The sequence below is a fragment of the Ochlerotatus camptorhynchus genome, unplaced genomic scaffold (genome assembly GCF_037179485.1).
Source record: "Ochlerotatus camptorhynchus isolate MF236.1 unplaced genomic scaffold, CSIRO-AGI_Acam_v1.1 ptg000112l, whole genome shotgun sequence".
In the NCBI taxonomy this organism is placed as follows: domain Eukaryota; kingdom Metazoa; phylum Arthropoda; class Insecta; order Diptera; family Culicidae; genus Ochlerotatus; species Ochlerotatus camptorhynchus.
Window position 1 is genome coordinate 2,717,768 of NW_027040602.1, and position 23,139 is coordinate 2,740,906.

Genomic DNA, 23,139 nt, shown 5'->3' on the forward strand with positions numbered 1-23,139 from the left:
AAAAAATTGAGTGCATCGCAATATTTTGTACATTTCTTAGTGGCATTAGTTAACCAATAGGATTACGATAATCAATAGAATTAGAATATCATTTTTGATTCTAAAACCTAGTTGCATTTGATAAGCACACGAAACATAAAGGTGATTGAATTTTTATTTGATTACAATACTCTCAATAATGATCTACTAAGAATAAGAAATCCTCGTAAAAAATCTAATGGGAATGTCCGATTGGCTCAGATTTTGACAGTTCACTCCTCTTCTTCTGAGATTTTCTACTAGAACTTCCTCTAAGGATTTCTAGCTTACACTATACCAAAGATAACCAATCAAGAAGACTGGCAACTCTTCCATTTTCTAATTCGAACGCTATGAGACAGGTACAATCGCGTCATCTGCCTCTCAAAGGTCAATGCTTCGAACGAATTTGATAGCAAAGATTACATCCTCAGAAGAAAGGTTAGTGTATTTGCTCATTTTTCTATGCGTTCACTCAAGAAGCGCTATTGTGTCTGTCGCTTGGATTCTCGCAAAGTTGCCAGTCTTCTTGATATGATGTCTTCGACTATACCGAAGTTAGAACGCAAACACGAAAACGATATTAGTGATTTTGCAGGGTTCCCAGTTGATTTTTCCATTGATCCCAAAAATGATAATGACTAACAAGCCTTGTTTTGTCACGGGTAGTTTAACAGCAATTCAAGAAAGATACAAATCTGCGCTAGAAAAGAAATCCAGTTTATCGTATAGTGCAATCAATCCTTTTCTACTGAAATAATAATCATCACTCTGCAAAACTCAAATCATCTAAAAAAAAAAATGATGCTAGGTGCCCTTTTTTCGCTTTCTTCGCGGAACATCTGCGAATCTAATATCATTTTACGGGGTGGAACGATGCCTAGAAATTGTATGACTAATAATTTCCAACTAAAACGCAACTAAAATTAGGAATGCACTTGCCAATCATCGAAAACCGTGTTGCATATGCGCTTTCACATCCCACACGTGCCGACAATGAGCATCACCAACGAATAACAATACCATATGGATTTACCAAAAACTTTCTCCACCTCCGTAGTTCCATTTCTGCCACGAACGATAGAGGAGAAATTTGCTCCACTAAGCAACACGTCATTCTCCATCAAATCCGTGTAATTTTCAAAATCATCATCGCCGCTTCTGGATGATATCTCGTCTGGAAATTGAATTTGATAATAGTCGTCAAGTGTGTGAGTAGTGGCAGTTTCCTCTTTTGATACCACCGTTGGAGATTCGCGATCATTGGAGGTTAAATTTCCATCATGTGACTCATCCGGCAAATTAATATTATCATCCAGCGGGTCCCCAAAGTCCTCTCCCGCAGGGGATGGATCAGATGTCAGGAAGCTATCGTCTTCAGATTGCATCTTCCAATCAAAGCGTGGTGTAGCGGTATTTTGATTGACTTCTGTTTGATGTGGTGAATGCGTAGTTGAGGGTATGATTCGACTGCCGTTATCAAAATCTTCCCCTCCTGAAGTCGAATCAGTGGCCAAAAGACTACCTTCGGCAGATTGCATTTTCCAATCGAATGGCGGAGTGGTTGTGGTGACAATTTGACTGTCGTTGTGCGGTTCATCTGGTAAATCAATATAGTCGTCTAAAGGGTGACCAAAATCTTCTCCACCCGGAGTCGGATCGTTAGCTAAGAAACTGCTATCTTCAGATTGCATTTTCCAATCAAACTGCAAGGTGGTAGTAACTTGAATACTTTCTGGTTCATTTGAGTTTGTAGTCGTGACAATCAAATGACTGTTGTTATGCGGCACTTCATCCGGTAAGTGAATATAATCGTCCAGTGGGTGACCAAAGTGTTCCTCTTCCGGAGAAGGATTAGCAGGCAAGAAACCATCATCTTCAGATTGCATTGTCGCATCCTGATCCTGATAGATTTTTGTCTGAGTAGATGAGCGCGTAGTTACACTGTCGTTGTGCGGTTCATCTGGTAAATGGATATAATCGTCTAGTGGGTGACCGAAATCTTCTCCTTCCGGAGTTGGATCGTTACCTAGGAAACTACCATCTTCAGATTGCATTTTCCAATCAAATTTCAAGGTAGTGGTATCTTGATTGACATCTGTTTGGTGTGATGAACGTGTAGTTGTCGGTATGATTTGACTGTCGACATGTGGTTCATCTTGTAAATGAATGTAATCGTCTAGAGGGTGACCGAAATCCTCTCCGTTCAGAGTCGGATCGGTAACTAGGAATATACCATCTTCAGATTGCATTTTCCAATCAAATTGCGGAGTGGTAGCAGCATCCCAGCCGGCTTCTGCCTGGTTAAGGGCAGGAGTACCAGTTATAGGAATGGTATGAACATCGGAATCATAATGCGGTTCGTCTTTCAGATGAATGTAATCATCCAACGGGTAACCATAATCTTTCCCTTCTTGGGTGGGATCTGTGCCCAAGAAACCATCATCTTCGGATAGCATTTTCCACTCGACATGAAGAGTGGTATTTTCAACACCTTTATCAGACTTCTGAACTACTATCTGAGTGATAGTTTCGTACTCTTGGACGCCATCAGACTCTGTTTCATTGTGTGGTTCATCCGACAAATGAATGTAATCATCCAAAGGTTGACCAAAATCTTCTCCCTCAGAAGTCGGATCCGCTTCCAGAAGGCCGCCGTCTTCGGATTGTAATTTCCAATCAAAGTATAATGTGGTAGTTTCCAACAGTAGATCGACCTTTACTGTTGAACCACCCAAGTGATCGTTTGTACCGTATTATAAATATAGAAATTCAATATTCCAGTAAAAAAATATTAGCAAAACAAAAGCTACTTACTCTCTTCCGTCGGCTGGACCTTAGCTTCCGCGCGAGATTTGTCGCACTTTTCTCCGTAATACCCCACGCTGCAAACGCATCCTCTGGCCGCATGGCAGGCATAGTTACCCGGTGGGCAATTACACGACTCCATACAATGGTTTCCGTAGAACCCTTCCGGACACACCTCGTCACATCGATTACCCATCCAACCCGGATCGCAAATGCACTGTCCATCATTCTTCCGGCACTTGGCTTTGTTTCTGCAGTTACACTTTTGATTGCAGTTCACTCCGTAAAATCCGTTCGGACAAACCTCTTCACAATTGGCACCGGTCCAGCCGGGTGGACACTGACACGTTCCCGTTTCATGAGAACACTCTCCACCATTCTTGCAGGTACAATTGTGACGACATTCGTTGCCATACGTACCGGAAGGACATGGATGCTCACAGGTGGTACCTATATAACCCGGTCGGCAAGAATACTTTCCAGTAATGTGATCGCACGTTGTGTTTGAAACCGGACATTGTTCCTTGCAGCCATGACCGAAGAATCCATCGGGGCAAGGTTCGTTACAAGTCGGACCAGTCCAACCGCGAGAGCAAATGCAATCCCCGGTGATAGGATCGCAGGAGGAATTGTTGTGGCAGGTACATATTTCGTTGCATGACTCTCCGTAGTATCCCAATGGGCAGCGGCTCTCGCAGCGTACACCTGAGTGGGAAAAAAAATATGATTAGGATACTATTTCAAACAAGTTCAAAATATCGCATAATGATGTGCTATGATTCATTTCGGTGTTCTTATGGGTACCAATTGCAAAGTGCTTCAATCGGAAATCTTTATACCAAATGATTCTTTACGGACAACATCCAAACCCAGATTGTTAGTAAGGCGATAAATAGGAATAATCGAAGGGAAAGCATCCAGTTAGTATAAGGGTGCAATTTTTGGGAAGAGCAAGTGTGGAAGGCCTCAACTCACCACCCCAGTCAGCCTTGCAGATACATTTTCCCGTGGTAACATTGCAAGCCAGTGTATGTTCCAAGCTGCAATCGCAGCTCTGCGAACAATTCTGTCCAAACCGACCCGATTCGCACTTCTTGTCACACCGTTCTCCGGACCATCCAGCCGGGCATGTACATTGACCGTTGACCGGATTGCAGACACCGTTATTCGTACAATTGCACCGCTCGGTACAATCCTTTCCAAAGTGGTGCGTATCACAGGGTCGATCGCAGCGGATGCCTTGCCAACCGGGCGTACAGAAGCACTGACCACTCTCCGGGGAACACGTAGCACCATTCATGCATTCACACGTTTGACTACAGTTTTGACCATAAGTTCCATTGCTGCATTGTTCCTCGCAATTGTCGCCTTTGTAACCGGCAATGCAGTTACACGTTCCTATTGAGGAAAAGGGTTTAGAAATTCAGACAAAATAGAAAACTAAACCAAGCCAGACAACACAAACAAATAGAAAGAAGAAGAAAGAACCCATACCGTCGATATGGTTGCATGGCGAATTATTCTTGCAGTTGCACTGGATCGAGCAACCTTCTCCGTATCGCAAGAATGGGCATGGCCTGTCACACAGAGTGCTACTCCAACCTGGATTACATAGACACTTTCCGGTCCATGGATGGCACCTTTGGTCACCAAATTAACATAAAAATGTAACAAACAAAAATCGAAAATCAAAAAAGGCTACCAAAACAAAATCCCCCGAAAGCAGAACCTACATCTTGGTATTATTTACATCGCACTCGCATTGACCGGTACAGTTCCCTCCGAATCGATCATCCGGACAAATCCTCAACCCACAGTCCGCTCCCATCCAACCGGCAGCGCAGGAACACTTCCCGGTGGCCGAATCGCATATGGCTCCATTCAAACACCGACACGTCTCTGTGCAGTTATATCCATACGTGTTGCCCGGGCACGAGTCCAAACATTTGGGACCCATAAATCCAGGTGCGCACATACACTCCCCTGTCGTGTGATTACAATCCGCTCCGTTGAAGCACTCACACTTCTGCTCGCACCGTAGGCCATACCGTTGGCCCTGGCAGCGATTAGCACATACCGATCCGGTATAACCGGCCGGACAAATACACTCACCCGTCTGTGAATCGCAGCTTCCACCATTCTGGCAGCGACAATCCGAACGACACTGCTCTCCGTGCTTACCCTCTGGACACCTTTCTGCACATCTAGAAAAACAACAAACCAAAATCTTAATTAGCATGCCAAACCCGAATCACATGCAACCAATTATCAACACTCACAAAGGCCCCGCAAAACCAGGCGCGCAGTAGCACTCGCCGGAAACCGGATCGCATTTGCCACCGTTCTGGCATTGGCAAATTTCGGCACAATCCTGTCCGTAACGGTCCGATGGACATTGATATTCGCACCGATCGCCGGTGTACCCTTTCTGGCAGGCACAGCTCCCGTCCTGAGCATTGCACGTGGAATTGTTCTTGCACTGACACTTCTGGTTGCAATCGGATCCCCAGCGGTTCGGTGGACAATCTGAAAAACAGGAATCGTTAATAGCTGCTACGCTTGATGCAGTGGGGTCATATTTTTGGTATGTTATTTGGAGCGCGTGATCACAGATGGCGTGATGTTTTATTCGACTAGCCTAATCATTAACAGTCATAACACCCAGTCTGAAAAAAAGTGTATCGATTGTTGACATGATGTGGTGATCAGTTTTCATGATTGAGTTACGGTCTCTACTTTCAAATGAGGTTGGTAAATAACCGATTGAACCTGTACGTGGCCACTAGACTGATGCAAAATTTTAAATTTTCCCTCCATATTGCTCAAACGGTTCCAAATTGGGTCGCGATTAGCTTCCAAAAATTTCCCATAAGAATAGCTACAGAACTTTTTAACAGTGCTATTTGGAAATTGACTAAAAGACAATGAACAAAAAGTTTAGATTTTCCATAGTAATTTCCATATAAACTTCAAATGGTTTACGCCAAGACAGTTTCTTACCAAATGAGTTCAAATTTTGGGAGGCTAATCAGGGCCAAAAAATTTGCATCAGTCTAGTGGCCACCCACACTAAACCGAACACTAAACCAAAACATCGACGTGAGATCAAATGATTATTGCCTGGCTGAAGTCCTATACAGTGTCTGCTCATTTTCCTAAATTAAATTCCCTGCCTTTTACAGGGTTTTCCAGGACATCAGAAAAATTTACAGGTTTTAAAGAAAGGAGGAAAATTCCAGAGGTTTTCGAAGGGTTCCTGGGAATAGTTTTGATTATTGTACAAAGAAAATAAATAATTTAAAATGCAATGAAATCGAGTTTTCAGAATAGTTTCAAGTGATTCGAAGAAATTATTGGGAGAGTTTCAAAGGAATTTCAAAAAGAATTCTGAGGTAATTACGAGGAGAGCTTACATGTAATTTTAAGAAGAATCCCATGATAATTATGATCAAGAATCCAAGGGTTTGATTTATACAATGGAATTTTTTATAAAAGTTTTATGCTAACTTTGATTTTGAATCGTACATAGGATAATCGAGGTGGGTGACACATCTAAATTTCAATTCTAGATGCTCCAAAAATCTCACACTAACGAATAAATCTTCGAACAATCTTCTTTCATTTCTCGCATCAACTTGCATCGCGCATCATCTTTTTGCATGAAATCTTCAAAATCGTGATAAATCTTCTTTCTATCTACTCCCGGTTATTTTCCGGATTTCCCGGTTCACTGTACTTGCATCGTTGTTCATGTTTGCAGGAATTCTTCAAAATGTTCATTAATCAGGGTGTCTACTACCTGGAGAAACCTGGAAAACCGGGAATTTACAGGGCATTTATTTTTTTCTGGAAAAACCTGGAATATTCAGGGAATTTTGGTTCCACTCAGGGAATTTTCCAATTATCACTTCATTCGTAATTCAAAAGAAGTTTTTCGTTCAGTTTCTTGAAACGTATCTTAAGGACACTGAACTTGACAAGCATCTGACAGCTAAGACAACGTGTGCGAATGAGACAAGTTCATTCAGAGAGTCTTGTCACGCTCGCTCTTCGCTGATTTGTATGTGAAGGAACAAAATCATCGTAAAAGGAAACAGCCGAAAAAGAGAGACTGGCAACCGTCAAAAGGAAGCATACGAAGCATGTATTGTATAACAATAAACATACCAGACAGCAGGTCTGAGACCCAACATAGAATTTGTTTTTGAGCTTCAGAGAGGGTCGGAGATCTACTGAGAAATTTGTTGAGCTTCAGGGTAGTTCGTAGATCTTGAGAACAGAACTACAAACAAATTAAAAGTTATTAACAGAAATTCATAAAAACAAAATCACAAGAGAGGTCGTAGATCTTCAGATAAATGTTCAAAGAATTTTTCAAAACTTCAAGCAAGCAAAAATAATTTCAAATCAATTTGTAAAACTATAAGCGAAATTTTACAAATCTTCAGGGAAATTCGCAAAACTTCAGACAAGTCCAAGAATCTACAGTGAAATATAAAGTATTTCACAGAAGTTTGGAGATCCTCGAAACATTATTCAACATCACAAAAGTTCGTAGATCTTCAGAACAAAGCTACAGAACTTTGAAAAAAATCACAGGACTTCTGAAGAAATCACAAGAATCTCAGAAATGTTAATGGATCTTCAGTAAAAATTGCAGAAATTCAGGGATTAAAAAAAAATATTTACACGATTTCAGGAAAATTTGTAGATCTTGAGAGAGACATTTAAAACTTCAAGGAAGCTCAAATATTTTCTGATAAATTTTGACAACTTTAGGTAATCTTCAAGGAAATTTTCAAATCTTCAGGGTAACCCTACAGGAATTTACAAAACATCAGAGAAGTTTGCAGATCTACTGAGAAATTGATGGAGCCTCAAGTTTTTTTTGTAGATCTTGGGAATAGAGCTACGGAGCTTAAGACAACTTTACAGAACTTTGAAGATATTTGCAGGAATTTGACGGAAAGTTTCACAGTTTCACACAAATGTGAGATCTTCATAAAAATTCGTTAAATGTCAGAAAAGCACCTCAATTCCAAAAACAAATCGCAGCGAAGTACAAAAGTACAATATTTTGCAGAACTTCATGGAAGTCGGAAATAGATAAATCTAAAGAACTTCAGAGAAGTCCGTAGACCTTAAGAGAAGTCTGTAGAACGTCAGAAAATTCGTACGTTTTTAGAAAAAAATTGCAAAACTTCAGCAAAACTCGCAGATCTTCGGGAAGTTCGCCGATCTTTAGATGAAGACTCCACAAAGAAATTTAAATAACTTTAGAAATAAATAAATTAAATAAATTTATTTAATAAAAAATAATAAAATTTCAGAATTTTACTGCGGTTCTTGGATTTTGAAAGACATTCACAGAACTTTAGGTAAGTTCGCTGATCTTTAGAGATATATGCACAGCTTCAGAAAAATTAGAAAAATTTCAGAATACTTCCTAAAACTTCCGGAAAGTTCAAAAATTTCTAGATAATCTTTTAATTCTTTGAAAAATTGTATAGATGTTCAGAGATATTTGCAGATATTCATTGAATCATGAAAATCTGCAGAGAAAATTACAGAACTTTCGAGAAGTTTGTAGATTATTGGAAATGTTGTGAACATGAGAGATAATTGTTGATCTTCAAGGATCTCAAATCTTCAGGGATTCAGGAACTTTGTAGGTTTTTAGGAAAATTTGCTGAACTTCTGAAGAACACACAGAACTTCAAAGAAATCTGTAGAATTACCGAGACATTTGCAGATTGTCAGGAAAGATTGTTGATTTTTAAGGAAATTTTACCGGAGAACAGAAACAAAACTTCAGGGACGTCAGAAGGTTTGAAGACCTTGCAGAATTGAGTTGTTAACAGAAATTTTCAGAACTCAAGGAATCATGTATATCTAGTGAGAACTTTTCCCACTAGCTTGTCTAAAGTTGGTATCGACATCCTGGCGAAGTTTTGAAATCTATTTTCATCTTCATATCGCAGCTCTTGATGGACAAGATGAGCCAAATCCCTGCCGGTGTTCCTCCTGAGCAACCATTTCCTACTCCACAAAGTTCACCTTCTCTTTCTCATTTTATTTAAAATAATAAAAGCAAATACGTCTGCCGAAACTAGAGCAATTTTCCGGTAATTCATGATGGAAGTATTAACTTTTGATTCCTAATACAGGTTTGTTTTGAAATCTAAATTGATAGTTCTTTCGACTTGTGCAAGCAGTGTGAACACCAGCAAACAGGGGGGTTCGATAAAATAATAATGTGTATAATTTGTATGCACCTGGAATTTTTTTCATCCGACCTGGAAAAACCTGGAAAACTCAGGGAATTTGATTCCTTGGATTGAGTAGACACCCTGTTAATCTTCTTCTACTCAGAGTGCGCGCAGCTCAGCACAGCAAAACGGAATCTTTCATGTATCGAGAATAGAGTCAGGCCCCTCGTTAAAATACCCTATTTTAGAAAAATATATATATATTTTTATTATAGTCCCTTTAATCTTGGGTCATTTGCAGGCACCAAAATTAGCCATATGCATTATCATATTCTAACCTATCATTGGATAGTATCTCTATCTCTACCCACGAACGTAGCGCTCACCGTGGCGTCTCTAAGGCTGCCTTTATCACAGATCTCCTACGATTGGACATTGATTGCGGCTCACTTCTACAGCAGTTGAATGTAAATTTACGTTCTCATTGTTTTTTATTTAACATCCCGGCTTGTCGCACAAACTACGGTGCCAATGAGCCGTTAACTAGCATGTGCAAGATTTTCAACATATGTTATAGCTGCTTTGATTTTAATATCTCCCGTGTTAGGCTTAAGAATCTGTTTTATAATGCACTTTTAGCTTCATGACGGTTTCTGTTTTGTGTATTTGGAGTAGGTTGTGCGTGTGATCGAACCTGACGTTTGTTTTTTTTCCGTGGAGTTTTTTTTTATCTATAATCGGTTGCTGATCCGGCCAAAACCAGGCCCAGGGGACAATTTCTAGTTCCTCAGTCCCTATTATTTGCCACTGATAAGCTGTTCCGAAGCCAAGTACAACTTCCACGAGGCGTCCCATCATTAGTTCTATCATTCGTTGAGTTGCAGCGATGGCCACGAAAAGGCTTGCCAATTATTTGCAGCTGAGAAGCTGTTCAGAAGCCAAGTAGAACTTCCACGAGGCGTCCCATCATTCGTTGAGTCACAGCGTTGAACCTGACTATTGGCCACGATCAAAAATCAACTACATACATCAACTCAAATCGATGGAAGACATTCCGCGTAACTACCACAAACCGGACTAGTTCATGTTGATCTTCGTCAAGCTTTGTCTACAATTTGGACTTCTACATCAACACATGTCAGGCAGCATTCAGGTTCAATTGGCTAAACTTGATGAGTTCGTTCCAGTAACCAGTAACATTGGGAGATCACCTTTTTGTGGTGCATTACTGGTATAAGATCTACCACCGAACCTTAGTCGTGATAACTTCAAACTAGGGAATCAGGATTTTCCAGTAATCAAAGGATTAAATTTTAGTGCTTGTTACTTTTTATGACTTGATAATAGTGACAAGACTCGGGTCGAGACCACCGTTCTGCATTTCTATATTGTATATTTCAAATCAAAAATATTGTTTATGTTCATAGAGTTTACATAATCCTTTTCCCTTTGTCCTTCTCCTTTTCCATTCCCTCTTCTCTTTTCAGAAAGCGAGTAATGGCGCAATAGCCATAAGTCATAAAAGGCTAGGACAAGAGTTAGTGCTCATGTCCCGACCGTCAGAAAAAAATGGAGCATCACTTAACCTTTCTAGCTTTGATGCTTCCAACGACCTACCAATCATATAATTACCAAAATCGGAACGTACGGTACGAGATATCCATTTATTGGATTCTGAAGCATCGTCCCCTTAAATGCTGCACAGTAGGCTTGGCCGTTTTGATATGTGAGACGCATCTTTGATGTGAAACATGTATCAAATAGACAAGAAAAATTATGGAGGTATATCCATCACTTTCCAGGATGCTTTCAAGAACTGACTGGGTTGGTGTTAGATTAGATTAGATTAGATTAGATTAGATGACGGTTTCTGTTTTGTGTATTTAAATTAAGTTAGATAGGGAAAATGGCTATAATGTTGGCCTATGGATCTAAGATTGTGCCATCGCTAAAAATCTGCTTTTTATTAATTTAATCTACATGAACGCGTCATTGGGACGGTACTAATGGATATTTTTGTTCGCTATTGTAAATTTAGTCGATTGCTGAATTTATGTATGGGCCCAAATTAGGGGCATTTAGGCCGACATTACATCCATTTCCCCTATATGACGCTTTATTTATTATTATATAGTAACGGAAATTTACACCACTTTTTCGAATTGTGCAGTTTAAGTAAATGTATTTGTAGGATTCCATGTTATCTGTTGGTACTGAAATGATAAGGTTTTGCTCCCACCAAGGCGTCACAATATCAGCTTCAATCGACAAAATCGATGCTATCTTTCTTTTTCTGATGAAGTCGAACACCTTCGCAATATTCTGGAACCTCAGTCGGCGTCGACAAACACATTTTCAATCACTTATCTCTCTTTCTCCGGTCGCGTCGTTGGTCTTGCTTTCAACATTCGGTGAAGCGGACTAGTGAAAGTGAGCTTGACTTTGATAATTCTCGCGTCACTTTTCAAATAGTCAAATGTAACATATCCGCCATTTTGAGAAGTTGAAGTTCGACAGATTATTGTTTTAACTGTTTAGAAACAATACATCTTGCAATACTATTTTTACTGTAGTCAGTAAATAATTCAGTACAATTTTTTTTTGTTCTACATGATACTAGATTCCCTTGAATAGATTGCAGAATAGAGTAGCTAACCTAACCATACCCCGTCTTTAGAAAATGAGCACCAATCATGTTAAGCAGTCCAAATTTCCGAAGTAACAATCACGTATCCATCATTTCAAACTGTACATTGGACAATTTTTGACCTATGATTATCTTAAATAAATGAAAGTTAATTTGGATGGGTGTTTTTGTATCACATACAATTATAGAAGAGTAATAGTTTGTATCGATTAACTAGATTTGTTTACATTTGTTACTAAGGACCTTTTGAAAAGTTACACGAGAATTTCGTCTTCCATAAAACACATCAACAGAGGTTTCATGACGTACATGACGGAACATAAAAATACAGTGAAATTTCTATAAGCGCATAGACTTTTTCATAAATATTCTTTAGAATACTATTCAAAAGTCTAAATTAATAATGCATGACTCATGTCAGAACTGTGTGATATGTTCATTGTTCATATTTAATCGTGTTTTTATTTTGACATGATTTTTTTTTTTAAGTTTTATAACTAAATTCTTATGAGTGCAGTTGCATTTTAATTTTGAAGTCTACCTGTAATACACAAACCATAGTTAATTGTCATTTTATGTTGACGCAGTTGGATGTGCGGTCACGTGGAGCGTAGTTTGCATAAACATCTTGTTCGTGTTAAGTGAATCATTAAACATGCCGAAAGGTAAATTCTTAGATGAAACAGAACGCAGATTAATCACTGAGTTGAAGGATATCGGAATTGAAGAATCAACAGAGGAGAAACAGTAATAAGAAATTTCTTGAAAAAAGGTGAGAACTATGGCATCAGGAAGAAAAACAAAGGCAACACCAAAATTTCCAATCGACAACGAAATCGTATCATACATCTTGGTGAGACCGACGTTCTTATTACAACGCGGCGCGTATCACAGATTTTGCGAGGATCTGGACATTTGGTACAGTACTGGACATAATAAATCATACGCTCAACCCAAAAAAGTACATTACATCATATTTTTGCTATTTTGCACGCAATTTCAGCAGTATATTCAGAAAAGTTCAAGTATTTCTCATGGTGCTATTTTTGTTACAAATTTAAATAAATACATATTCACTTTTGTGCTTGGACAAAATAAATCATACACTCCTAAGATTTTATTTTTTAGCCATCAAATAAAAACAAAATCCGAAGATTTGGCATCACGGCGTAATATTTGACAGCTCTTGTTCCGGGAAGCGTGCGCATCGCACCATTGTGTTTTGTTTGCGTCGTTTGAAAAGTGGAAAATGTCGGGAAAGCAGATTTCGCTCGATGTTAGAAGGAATTTCTTTTCGGAAAATTGCTGTTGGAGCTGTTCAGCACATATGGAAAAAGTACGAAACACGAGGAATTGTGAGGAATTTATCCGATAAAGGACGTCATCGTGCGACAAGTAATCGTGATGTCATCAGAATTGTTCGAATGCCTAAGCAGAATCCGAAGTATTCGTCGAGGCATATTGTGGAATCGATGGATCTCAATGTAAGTCGACATACTTTTCGCCGGCGGTTTGAAAAGCTGTTTGGCATCGAAGCGTCCTTTTATCAACAAGCGGAACCAACGGAAGCGACTGGAATTTGCTAAAAAGTACGCCGGAATGACTGTGGACTTCTGGAAACGAGTTCTGTGGACGGATGAGAGCAAATTTTAGTTATGTGGACAGAAAAGGCGATCAAGGTGACGCTCTTAAGGAACCATACATTCAAAAGACGGTTAAACACGGAGGCGAAATATCATGGTATAGAGAGAATTTGCGTGGTCTGGTGTTGGAAGCTTGGCTCATATAAAGGGAATAATGACTGCAGATGTGCACATTGACTTGTTAAGTGAAAATCCGGAAGTTTCGCTACTGAAAACTGGCCTGGAATCAAATTACATTTTCCAACAAGATAATGACCCAAAGCACAGAGCGAAGAAAACAACGGCATTTTTTCAAATCAAATCGGATCAAAACGCTGGAATGGACTCCCCAATCTCAACCCAATTGAGAATTTGTGGTCTTACTTGGACAACAAAGTGGATAAAGCATCGGTTTCCAACAAAAACGTTTATTTTGAAGCACTTGAAGCAGCGTGGGAGAATATCGATTCAGGATATCTACAAAACCTCGTCGAAAGTATACCAAGACGGTTGGAAGCAGTGTTGAAAGCAAAGGGTGGTCATACCAAATACTGAGAGTGTTAAAATGTAAGTTGAAAGTTGAATTAAACAAGAATTTCCAATAAGATTTATTTTGTCCAACTCGAAATTCTCCTTTTACAACTTATTAATGATGATTGCGAAAGTCATACAATATATTGAATATTCTATACCTGCACAGTTTTAGCGAAAAACATACAGAAGTATTGCAAAACAAACCATTATTGTATGTTTGAATCTACCTGATATATCGAGCTCCAAAGAAAAATTATATGGGTGTATGATTTATTTTGTCCAGTACTGTATATACAAAAAAGGTCAAAAAACCCCAAAGCATATTCAGGCCAGATTAGATTCTGCTAAAAGTCATATGTCCTGAATGGAGGAATGGAATAATCAGGCTTCCAGTGCGCGCGCTACCGTATGCGAGACGCAATACGAATAGTCTCATAATCATAGCAGTCTCATGCGCAAGAGATTTGTAGCACTCTGTTTCTCTCTCTTCAGTTTTGTCGCATCTCACATTCTCATAATGTCTGTGTGTCGCACTGTTTTGTAAGCACAGCACATTTCCGGATGTATGCGTTTCATGAGAACGAGTATCATGCGACGTCGCGTGAGTCGAAGCTCATGCGCTTTTCGCAATAAGACGTCGCTAAGCGACGTTTCAATGCGACATCGAAATAACAAACTCAACTGGAAGACCAACTCGTGTTCTTGATGTGGGGAAAGTGTTGTTTTGTTTTGGAAACGATGGAAAGCGACCTAGCTACTACACTCTTATCGAACATGGAGAAGAGGTGTCGGATGGTTATGACCAACAAAGTTTTCCTAGCGGCAATTTTCGTTGATTAAAGGATTAACTTGAAAAATAGCCCATTCATAACGAACGAAGTAAGAGATGTAGCTTTGGTAAGCGAAATGTACAATCAAGTTGTGGTTTATTTGCTCGTTAATATGATTTTTTTTAAATTCACCGAGGGTCCACGGTACTAACACTAGAACTATTTAGAAATCTGTCGTCGCAAATTGATTGTTTCAATTCAGCATCATGGTGGCTGATATGAACTATCCTGTGGGCGCTATCTCATCTGAAGAATTCAGTTGCTGCCGTAGTAAGTTTTGTTGATTGACAGGTATTCAATACAATTCCTGAAGCAAGAAGCTTAGCAACAATCCGTAATACAGATATGACACAAATTGTTCCTAAATTTATTACTTTAACCTTAATCCAGCATTTCGTACTCAGCAAAAAAAGTTGTTGAATATTACATCGAAACTGCTGCAACCAGGTCAATCCATCGGTTGTGTAATATCACATTGTACGATGTACATCGATTTTGCGAACAAAATTACATCCATTGATGTAATATTGTATCTGCTTTTTGCTATTACATCATTATTTCATACATCAGCTTGAATTACGTTGATCGATATTACATTTTTTTTTGCTGTGTACCTACGTACACTGTGGTGCAGAGTTGATCGGACAAAGGTCGTTTTCATACAAACTAGCCAAGTTTAACATGTTATGAATGTGTTCTGTTATGATCAATTGCGCTGAAATTTTGACGCAAAACTACAAATATGTTGAATTTCACTGCTGGAAGGTGACAATAAAAATAAAATTTGTGCATAGCTGATCGGACAAAGGTCAATGGAAAAGCAAGTTTTGTGTCAAAAATTTCAACTCAATTGATCTGACAGAACACATTTACAACATGTTAAACTTGGTTAATTTTTAAGTGCAGACTTGTGTGTATGCAATGAGAAGTCACCACCAACGTTTTTGCAGCAAAGTACACTTCTGCGTTGAAAATAATCCCTTAAAATAGTGTTCACTCAAGCCAGACAAATAAAAATATTAATCTTCAGAATTCTATCATTACTAGCGTGTTGATATGATCGGTCAAGTCAGACCGAAATGTGAATTTTTTAATTTGATTTTGAGAAAAACGAATTTAAAGTTGGCTGTTCAATATTGTGTCTTATGTAATGGGAAAAATCTTTTGACCGTTTTCTCGTGCTACTCTAATTTCTCAAATCTGGCTGAAAAATTGGAATGTAGCTGAGGGAATTCTTGATCTTATGATATCATTAACTCATTTTTTGTTTTTATTTTGCTACTTAGTCCCTTCTGACTTAAGGCCGTCCATATGATCTTGTATAGTATAGTGCTGTTTTACATTCAAAATCGTCCATTTATATTTTTACTGGTCTGAGTAAAAGTATTCTGAGGGATTCTGAGTTTAATTTGGTGCAAATGCGCAATAACTTGTTTATTTTTCCACCAAATGGGCTGAAAGCATCAGAGGCTTCCAAAAAATGTATTTTAGAAGGTTTCCACATAAGGACTTGTTGAAGGACACATAGTTCCACAGATATTCCGTTATTATTTGGGTGCTAACATGCTAACGGTATCCCAACTACCGTAAGGTTGCCATCCACCGCTCACGTAGCCTTCCTTTACCTTCCTTTAGCATCCTTTCGACAAGCAATTGCGTCTTCCTAGGATCATTAGTGGTGATCTTACGGTGATTCCAGTATATCTCTGGAATCATGAGTTGAGTCTGCTTGAATCTATACTAGAAGATATTTCTGGAACCATCTAAAAACTTTACCCGATTTTAAAATCCACATGTGCAAAGGGCCACAAGTCTTCTGTGAACAAACCCTTGCAGTCCCTTATCTCGTCACCCGACAACATCACTTATGATGGGACCGCGAGAGTCAAAGCATGCGAAACAGCGCACGGCGATGGCGCCCTGAGAGAGCGCATTGAGATGTTTCAATGAAACAGTCGCATGTGATTGACTACATGCGTCGCATTGACGAGTGCACGGATGGATTTGAGTTCACTCACTCGACAAAAAGTGACACAACAGCGGGGCCCTGTTTACTAAAAATGAACACATGAATAATACTCACGTAACATTTGAAACGGGTCTATCAACTTATGTACACAAAACTTGTTAAGCCTTTTTCGCGCGAACCGAATACGCTCACGTAAACTAACAACACCATCGTGCAGAGGAAATGCTCCCCTTCCCGATAGTGCTCTTGGTTTGCGTGGGCGTACTTCGGTTCTCGTGAAAAGGACCTAGCAAATTATTTACAAAAGTTTATAGGCCCTTTTGAAATGTTACGAGAGCATTATTCATGTGTTCATTTTTAGTAAACAGGGCTCCGCTGTTGTGTCACTTTTTGTCGAGTGAGTGAACTCAAATCCATCACTCGTACTCGTCAATTGAGAGAGCAATGCGATGAGACAAACAAAAATTGAAACGTTCGAATTTGTGGAGAGCGTGTAGCTTGTCGCGCGCATCGTTCTGGTCTCTCTTGTGTACAATAATGTAGCACACCATGGATTTGAGAGTATCCCTAATAAAAATTGTATGGTTAATTTGATTAACGACGTGTTCTGGGTATCATCCAAACCATTTGTGGAATAGTTCAATGATTTGGGTTATTGTTCGTTTATGGTTATTTTTTATTAGGGATGTAATGCGACGCTCCGTCTCACAGCTCGCTGTCGCATTTGTGTGAAATTTAATCTAGATGGCCCTGATTGCTGTGCACATTATTGGCACGATCTGCGGAAGAATTCCGAGGTGGAGTTGAGCAGAAATTTTGGAGGTGGTAACCTCATTGTGTCGGCAGCTTTTTCGCGTATAGGAAAAACACCGATACCTACAATTTCTACCAGAATGAACTCTGAATGCTATGTGGAGCTCCTGGACGATGTTTTGATTTCATTCACCGAGGACGTCATGGACAATGAATTTATTTTTCAACATGACAATGCCACAATCCACGTGTCAGAAGTCAAAAACATGGTTTGCAGAACGATATATCCAGCTTTTGGACTGGCCAGCGCGAATTCCATTGAGAATCATCGGGGAATTCTGGCAAGGTGGATGGTCGGCAGTTTCCGACCATTAATGCACTACAAACAGCATGAATGGCGTAATATTCCATTAAAAATGTTGGAGAACCTCGTTGATTCCATGTCGAAACGAATTTATGAAACAATTCTGAAAAACGGTAAACAAACCAAATACTAATTTTTGTAATTCATGGTTTGAATAATAAAAAGAAAGCTGCGCTTATAAGAATTTCCATCCTTAAAACATGTTTAATTATTCTAAGCAAATATTGAGAAAGAATATGAAACCGTCTTATAGCCGAAATAACCGATTAGTCTAACATCTTACATGTACAATACTGGAGTTTTGTTTTGGACATGCTTACAACCGAAAAATGCCCTTGCGCTTATATGAATTTTTTGACACTGTATATATTTAAAGCATTTCTCACGTGAAAACACTTGAAGATTACACGTAATCACGTAATATGTTTAATTTATCTTCCATCCACATATTTTTCTAAAACAAGTAACGAAAACGAGCCATAACGCATATTAAACAAATTGAAAGAGCGGTGATAGAGTGTCGGTGAAAGGGATTGAAAGCCATAAGGTTTTTAAGTTTTTAAGCTTTTTCAAATCTGATATGATGCGACGAAAAAAACTGCATTCGAATTTTTCGAAAATCCATCAAAGTAAATTGAACCATAAGGAGGTTTCGTTTCATCTCGATAATCGATGTTCGCCTTTCATTCTAAGCGTGCTTCTGTTTCATTTCCGTTTCGTGATAGTCTAGCTAGGTATTAGAGTGGGTGAGCCAGTAATGGAGGAAAACAATTTATTTATTAAAAAATTAATAAACGATGTACGTACAATTTTATATTTATATTGTTTTTATATGTCAAACTATAGACAAATATTACATCGTAATTAAATTGTATATATTTTTCGAAAACTTGTCCTCCATTAATAACAACACTGTTCCAGTAGTAGTGGTACTTGCTAACTTTGGTTTCTATAATAGTGAAACGCATTTTTTTCTTATGGGTTCCACTATGTTAGAAACACTATCGCAACTATAGGTGCATAGGACTCAAAATCTTAAGGAAAATAAATTGTTATCTGTCATTTTTTGGGCTATTTTTAAGTTTGAAAAATGCAAATCTGCTTTATTTTAGGAGAGCTATCGATGAAAAATAACCTTATCCGGTTTTCCCTCGTTCTTTCGACACAGCCCCATACCGCAACTATAGGTACACCACTATTACTGGAACACCTACCCTATAAAAATTATGCGTTGAACACGTTGTATGAAAGCTATAAAACTAGAGTTCATTTTAGAGCTTCAAAAATGTAGAGCCCAGGCACCCAAGAAATATCCGAGATTATATTATCCGGATAGAAAACTGATCGATACTTTAGAGTCAGTTGTGGCCAGGGATAATATCCAACATATTTCTATCAGAATACATCTACAATATGGGTATTTTCGGAACGGAGACGATTGTCAACAGTTTACTCTTCCTACGGTACACCATATGCGTCTTGATATGATGATTGCCCGATAGGTGCAAATGTTTAAAAATGTCCTGTATAACAATTAACACATTCTGAATCAGTCTTTCTGTATTTCTTTATTTGGAGGAAAAACGCACACAAGTCGAACGAAGCATAGTTTTGATTGTATCAGGATGACACTCAAATGTATTTGACGAAGAAATTGCAATAGACTAGATATGTCTAAACTTCAGTACTACCACAACCACAAACCAAACATTGACGTCACCACTTGAATAAATCCTACTCAGAATCTACTTACTTATATTGCAAGTCTTTCCCGCGTAACCCTCATTGCAGCGACAGGTCTCTGGTGCAACACATACGCCATGCTTGCATCCAGTGATGCACGCTGGTACACACCGATCTCCTTGCTGATTCTTCTCGTACCCAGTGCAACACTTCTTCAATATCCTCTCCTTGGTTACGCTCGTAGTTTCGTTTACAGTCTTTGTCTTGACCCGATATGCCGAACAACGCGGTGGAACAGCCACACACCATTTCTGATACCGTTCCTGATAGGTCACCTCTCGCGGGGCGGTCACAAACAACTGGTATTGTTCCACTTCTTTGCACACGTTTGGCCCGTCCAGCTCGTCATCGACCACTAGTTGATCTAGCTGCTGACCGGCTACCGAAACGACCAACAAGAACAACAACACACTTAAACATAGCGTCCTAACATCTAACATCAGTCGTATGGGTTTCATTTTCACTTGATTTGATTCAACTCAACTCTCTTGCAGCGAACACAGGGTCAACTGATTTGTATAGAAATATTTAATAATTCAATCACTTTAAAATAAATTGGAGCGAATACTTTTATTAATTGACATTTAAATGCAACCGTTTGATATCTGTTCACATTCTACACTGTACTGTAATGTAAACAGTGCATTCTTCCGTTCCTACGAGATCCACTTGAGTCACACTTGCTTTCTTCGTGCTGCATTCCACACTTTTCCACCGTCCAGCAGCCTCTGTTCGATCGTTACACAATTTCATTCATACAGACTCAAATGCTACTAAACACTGCTCACTACGGATCGATGGCAACTAAGAGAGCCTGCTTCTGATCTGTTTACTTATGATTCACTCAGCGTCAGCCCTGTTCAAAGCGATCAGCACCACCGCAAAACACCTCTCGCGTTTCGTAATCGATCACCGACTACTGATCATCGTCACTTGCTCCAACCTCTGCTGCACGCTGTAGATTGGTTCGAGACTGATGTGTTTCCCTTGATAGCGACTTCCAAATGAAAGTGAAGCAGGAAGAAAGAACTCTGCCTGTGTGTTGGTGCAGAACAATACGACAACAGCACTACTGACGATTAAAGTAGCTGCAATTTTTCAATTTGTTCTCGTAGGTACCTACTTAGAAGCGTTGAAACTGTACTTCCTCGAGAGCGTGTGATAACGGATAACTACAACTCACAATAGCATTGTGTATCATTCGCAGCAGTCAGTGGTTGTAGTTTATCGTGTGTGTACACTCAACACCATACGAATATGATCAACGCAAACTGGGCGACAGCAGAGATTTACTTTCGATCCTTTGTTTACTGTGGCACTACTACGGGCGTAGTTGTAGTTGGTAGCATCTTTGGCATTTGTTTGTTGAGATAACGGTAGTTCTCCATCTAGTTGTTGTTTGCCTGCAATGGAGGAGAGATGAAAATAGGGACAATTAGTACTAAGTTACATTACATTACACACGGCACACAGAGCAAGGCAATTGTAGATTCAAATGAGCAATAAAACTGGCTGAAGGATAAACAGGAAATTGCTGATTAGATAGATAGCATCATTGGTGCATATGAACCTGGTTTTGAGAATGATGATGGTATGTGAAATGCATCGACAACAATCGAACTGATTTTCTAAATCCGAACAATTTTGATTGCATTCAGTTATATGTATAACGGAGATTTCTATACAAAGGCAATAGTTACAAAAAATATATATATATAATCGTTCAAGGTCTACTGGTTTATATGGTATTGTACAAGAGCATCCCCGTACGTTCAAATAAGACGTCATGAATTTATCGCCTGTCGCAAATACAGTGAAGAAAACGTGATCGGAGATGCTCATGTAGAGTAAGACGGTGCAAGATCGCCACCCGGGGCATGATGAGCACCGTTCAATTTTACTTAAACAAAGATCCTAAGTTGCAGTTCCAAAAATGATTTAGAAATATTCAATAACTACCTATAAATTGATGAAAATATGCCAGCACGAATAAAATCCTCTCAAAGTAATAATAATTTGCTCAAATCGATTTCCTTTTTTGAAATTTCATTTGTTATAACTGTCAATTAATGTTTCAACAAATTCTGCTGTAGGTGCAAGAAATCCCCCGGGTGTAAAAAAGCTACTTTTCGAATTTATTTTGTTAATAGTCAAATTTGAATACATTAACTACATCAAGACCAACAACTGAAAAAATCAAGCAAAGCCTCGTATGCTTCACCTCTTCGCATTTTTAGTCAGAAGCTGCGCAAATCTGAAAATTTAACTCGATGCTTGCTTCTCTGATGCAATATGCACTGAGTAGCATATGCACTCTTTGTATGGGAGATCTGTTTTATTTCAAGCTGGAATTAGAGCGATGAGCTCAAGATTAATACACAAAGACTTCTGAACTTACCCTCGAAATATGTGTGATTTGCTTCAAAAGGTCTCAGCTAGATTTACCCAATAAGATTCACTAAATATGAATTGCAAGATCTAAAGGCTTACCCTATGAATTCTGGACAACTGGTCATAAAAGGCCTGTTATAGGTCCCAATAGCTGACCTACAAGGTCTCGTTAGTTAAAATATTGTTGGCCAATGAAATCTAAGAAGACGATCCATAAAACTTCTACACTGAAATTTAAATTCATTTCTTAGGCCTGTGTTTCCAGCAAGGACATCTGGAATTGATTCATGAGGCACTTAAATTTGATGTTATATCCTTTGAAATCAACTCATATCAACCGAACTGTATTTAAAATAAAAAATTATATGAAAAATACGGTTTGAACTAAAACGAGAAAATGGGTGATTTTCAAGTAAATTTTCTCAATTTGTTTGTGCTTGCCATACAATCTATGTAAAACTTCATGCATGGTTGTCATAGAAAGCTCTCAATTAACAGTCATAATAGCGAACGTGCAAAATGCATGTCGATGCTGTGTACAAGCTCGCTTCTCGGTAACGGAACTGTCGTGCTGTGTCACAGCATCGACACGCAATGTACAGGTTCGATATTATGACAGTTAATAACTGTGGAAGTGCATCAAACAGACTAAGTTGAGAGCCGAATATAATCATCAAGGCTATAGAAATGCCAGAATTGTTCCAAAAACTAACTGTATTCGAGCTATGGAACCTCGGAAGTCGACTTAGAGCATCTCCACCACAGTCGGAAGGAAAGGCTGTTTGGTGAGTAAATGTGAATTAATTGTTTTTTTAATTACATGTTTTTTAAGGAAAGTGAACGAGTTCGAAGAAAGATCCTGGCAGGGAGTCCAAAGCTGGATCCCGGCAGGGAGTTTGAAGTCAGATCATTCAAGAGTGAATGTGTTTAATAAAATTTAAGAGGATTGGAAGTGAACCTCGATGGGGAATCCAAGATCCGTCTACGGAACCTTTCATCGAGATCCTTCTACGTAACCCGTCATCGAAATCCGTCATCGGGATCCGTCTACGGAACCCTTCATCGGGATCCGTCTATGGAACCCGTCATCGGGCTCTTATAGCCCATAAGATCTACACTCAAAAAAATCCACACGTCAATGCTATTCCGGAGATGAACTAGCCATAGGCTAAAAATCTCCTTAATAAAGAACTAAAAAAAAACACGTCTATGCTACGTGAAAAATTACGCAGATTAAAAAAAATGCTTTTT

At 39.0% G+C, this 23,139-nt stretch overlaps 2 protein-coding genes across 4 annotated transcripts in view; both read right to left on the reverse strand.

Annotated features, from left to right (window-relative positions):
- The window catches only part of drpr (draper), an 87,860-nt gene that overhangs the window by 8,805 nt on the left and 55,916 nt on the right, over window positions 1-23,139 (reverse strand). For all 3 annotated transcript variants that reach the window (XM_065219880.1, XM_065219881.1, XM_065219882.1), the window contains exons 2-7: window positions 19,508-20,900; window positions 5,106-5,352; window positions 4,560-5,030; window positions 4,321-4,466; window positions 3,802-4,224; window positions 2,836-3,531 (exon numbers count right to left, since the gene is read on the reverse strand). In XM_065219880.1, coding sequence (XP_065075952.1) covers window positions 2,836-3,531; window positions 3,802-4,224; window positions 4,321-4,466; window positions 4,560-5,030; window positions 5,106-5,352; window positions 19,508-19,955 — 2,431 coding nt within the window. In that variant the 5' untranslated portion in view covers window positions 19,956-20,900. The remainder of the gene's footprint in view (window positions 1-2,835; window positions 3,532-3,801; window positions 4,225-4,320; window positions 4,467-4,559; window positions 5,031-5,105; window positions 5,353-19,507; window positions 20,901-23,139) is intronic.
- LOC135699606 (uncharacterized) lies at window positions 501-2,575 on the reverse strand. Its single transcript, XM_065219910.1, has one exon. It carries the CDS (start codon window positions 2,475-2,477, stop codon window positions 993-995), a length of 1,485 nt encoding a protein of 494 aa, XP_065075982.1. The 5' UTR covers window positions 2,478-2,575; the 3' UTR covers window positions 501-992.

Coding starts and splice junctions, on each gene's coding strand:
- LOC135699606 (XM_065219910.1), bottom strand. CDS start 2,477: ATGCTATCCGAAGATGATGGTTTCTTGGGCACAGATCCCACCCAAGAA.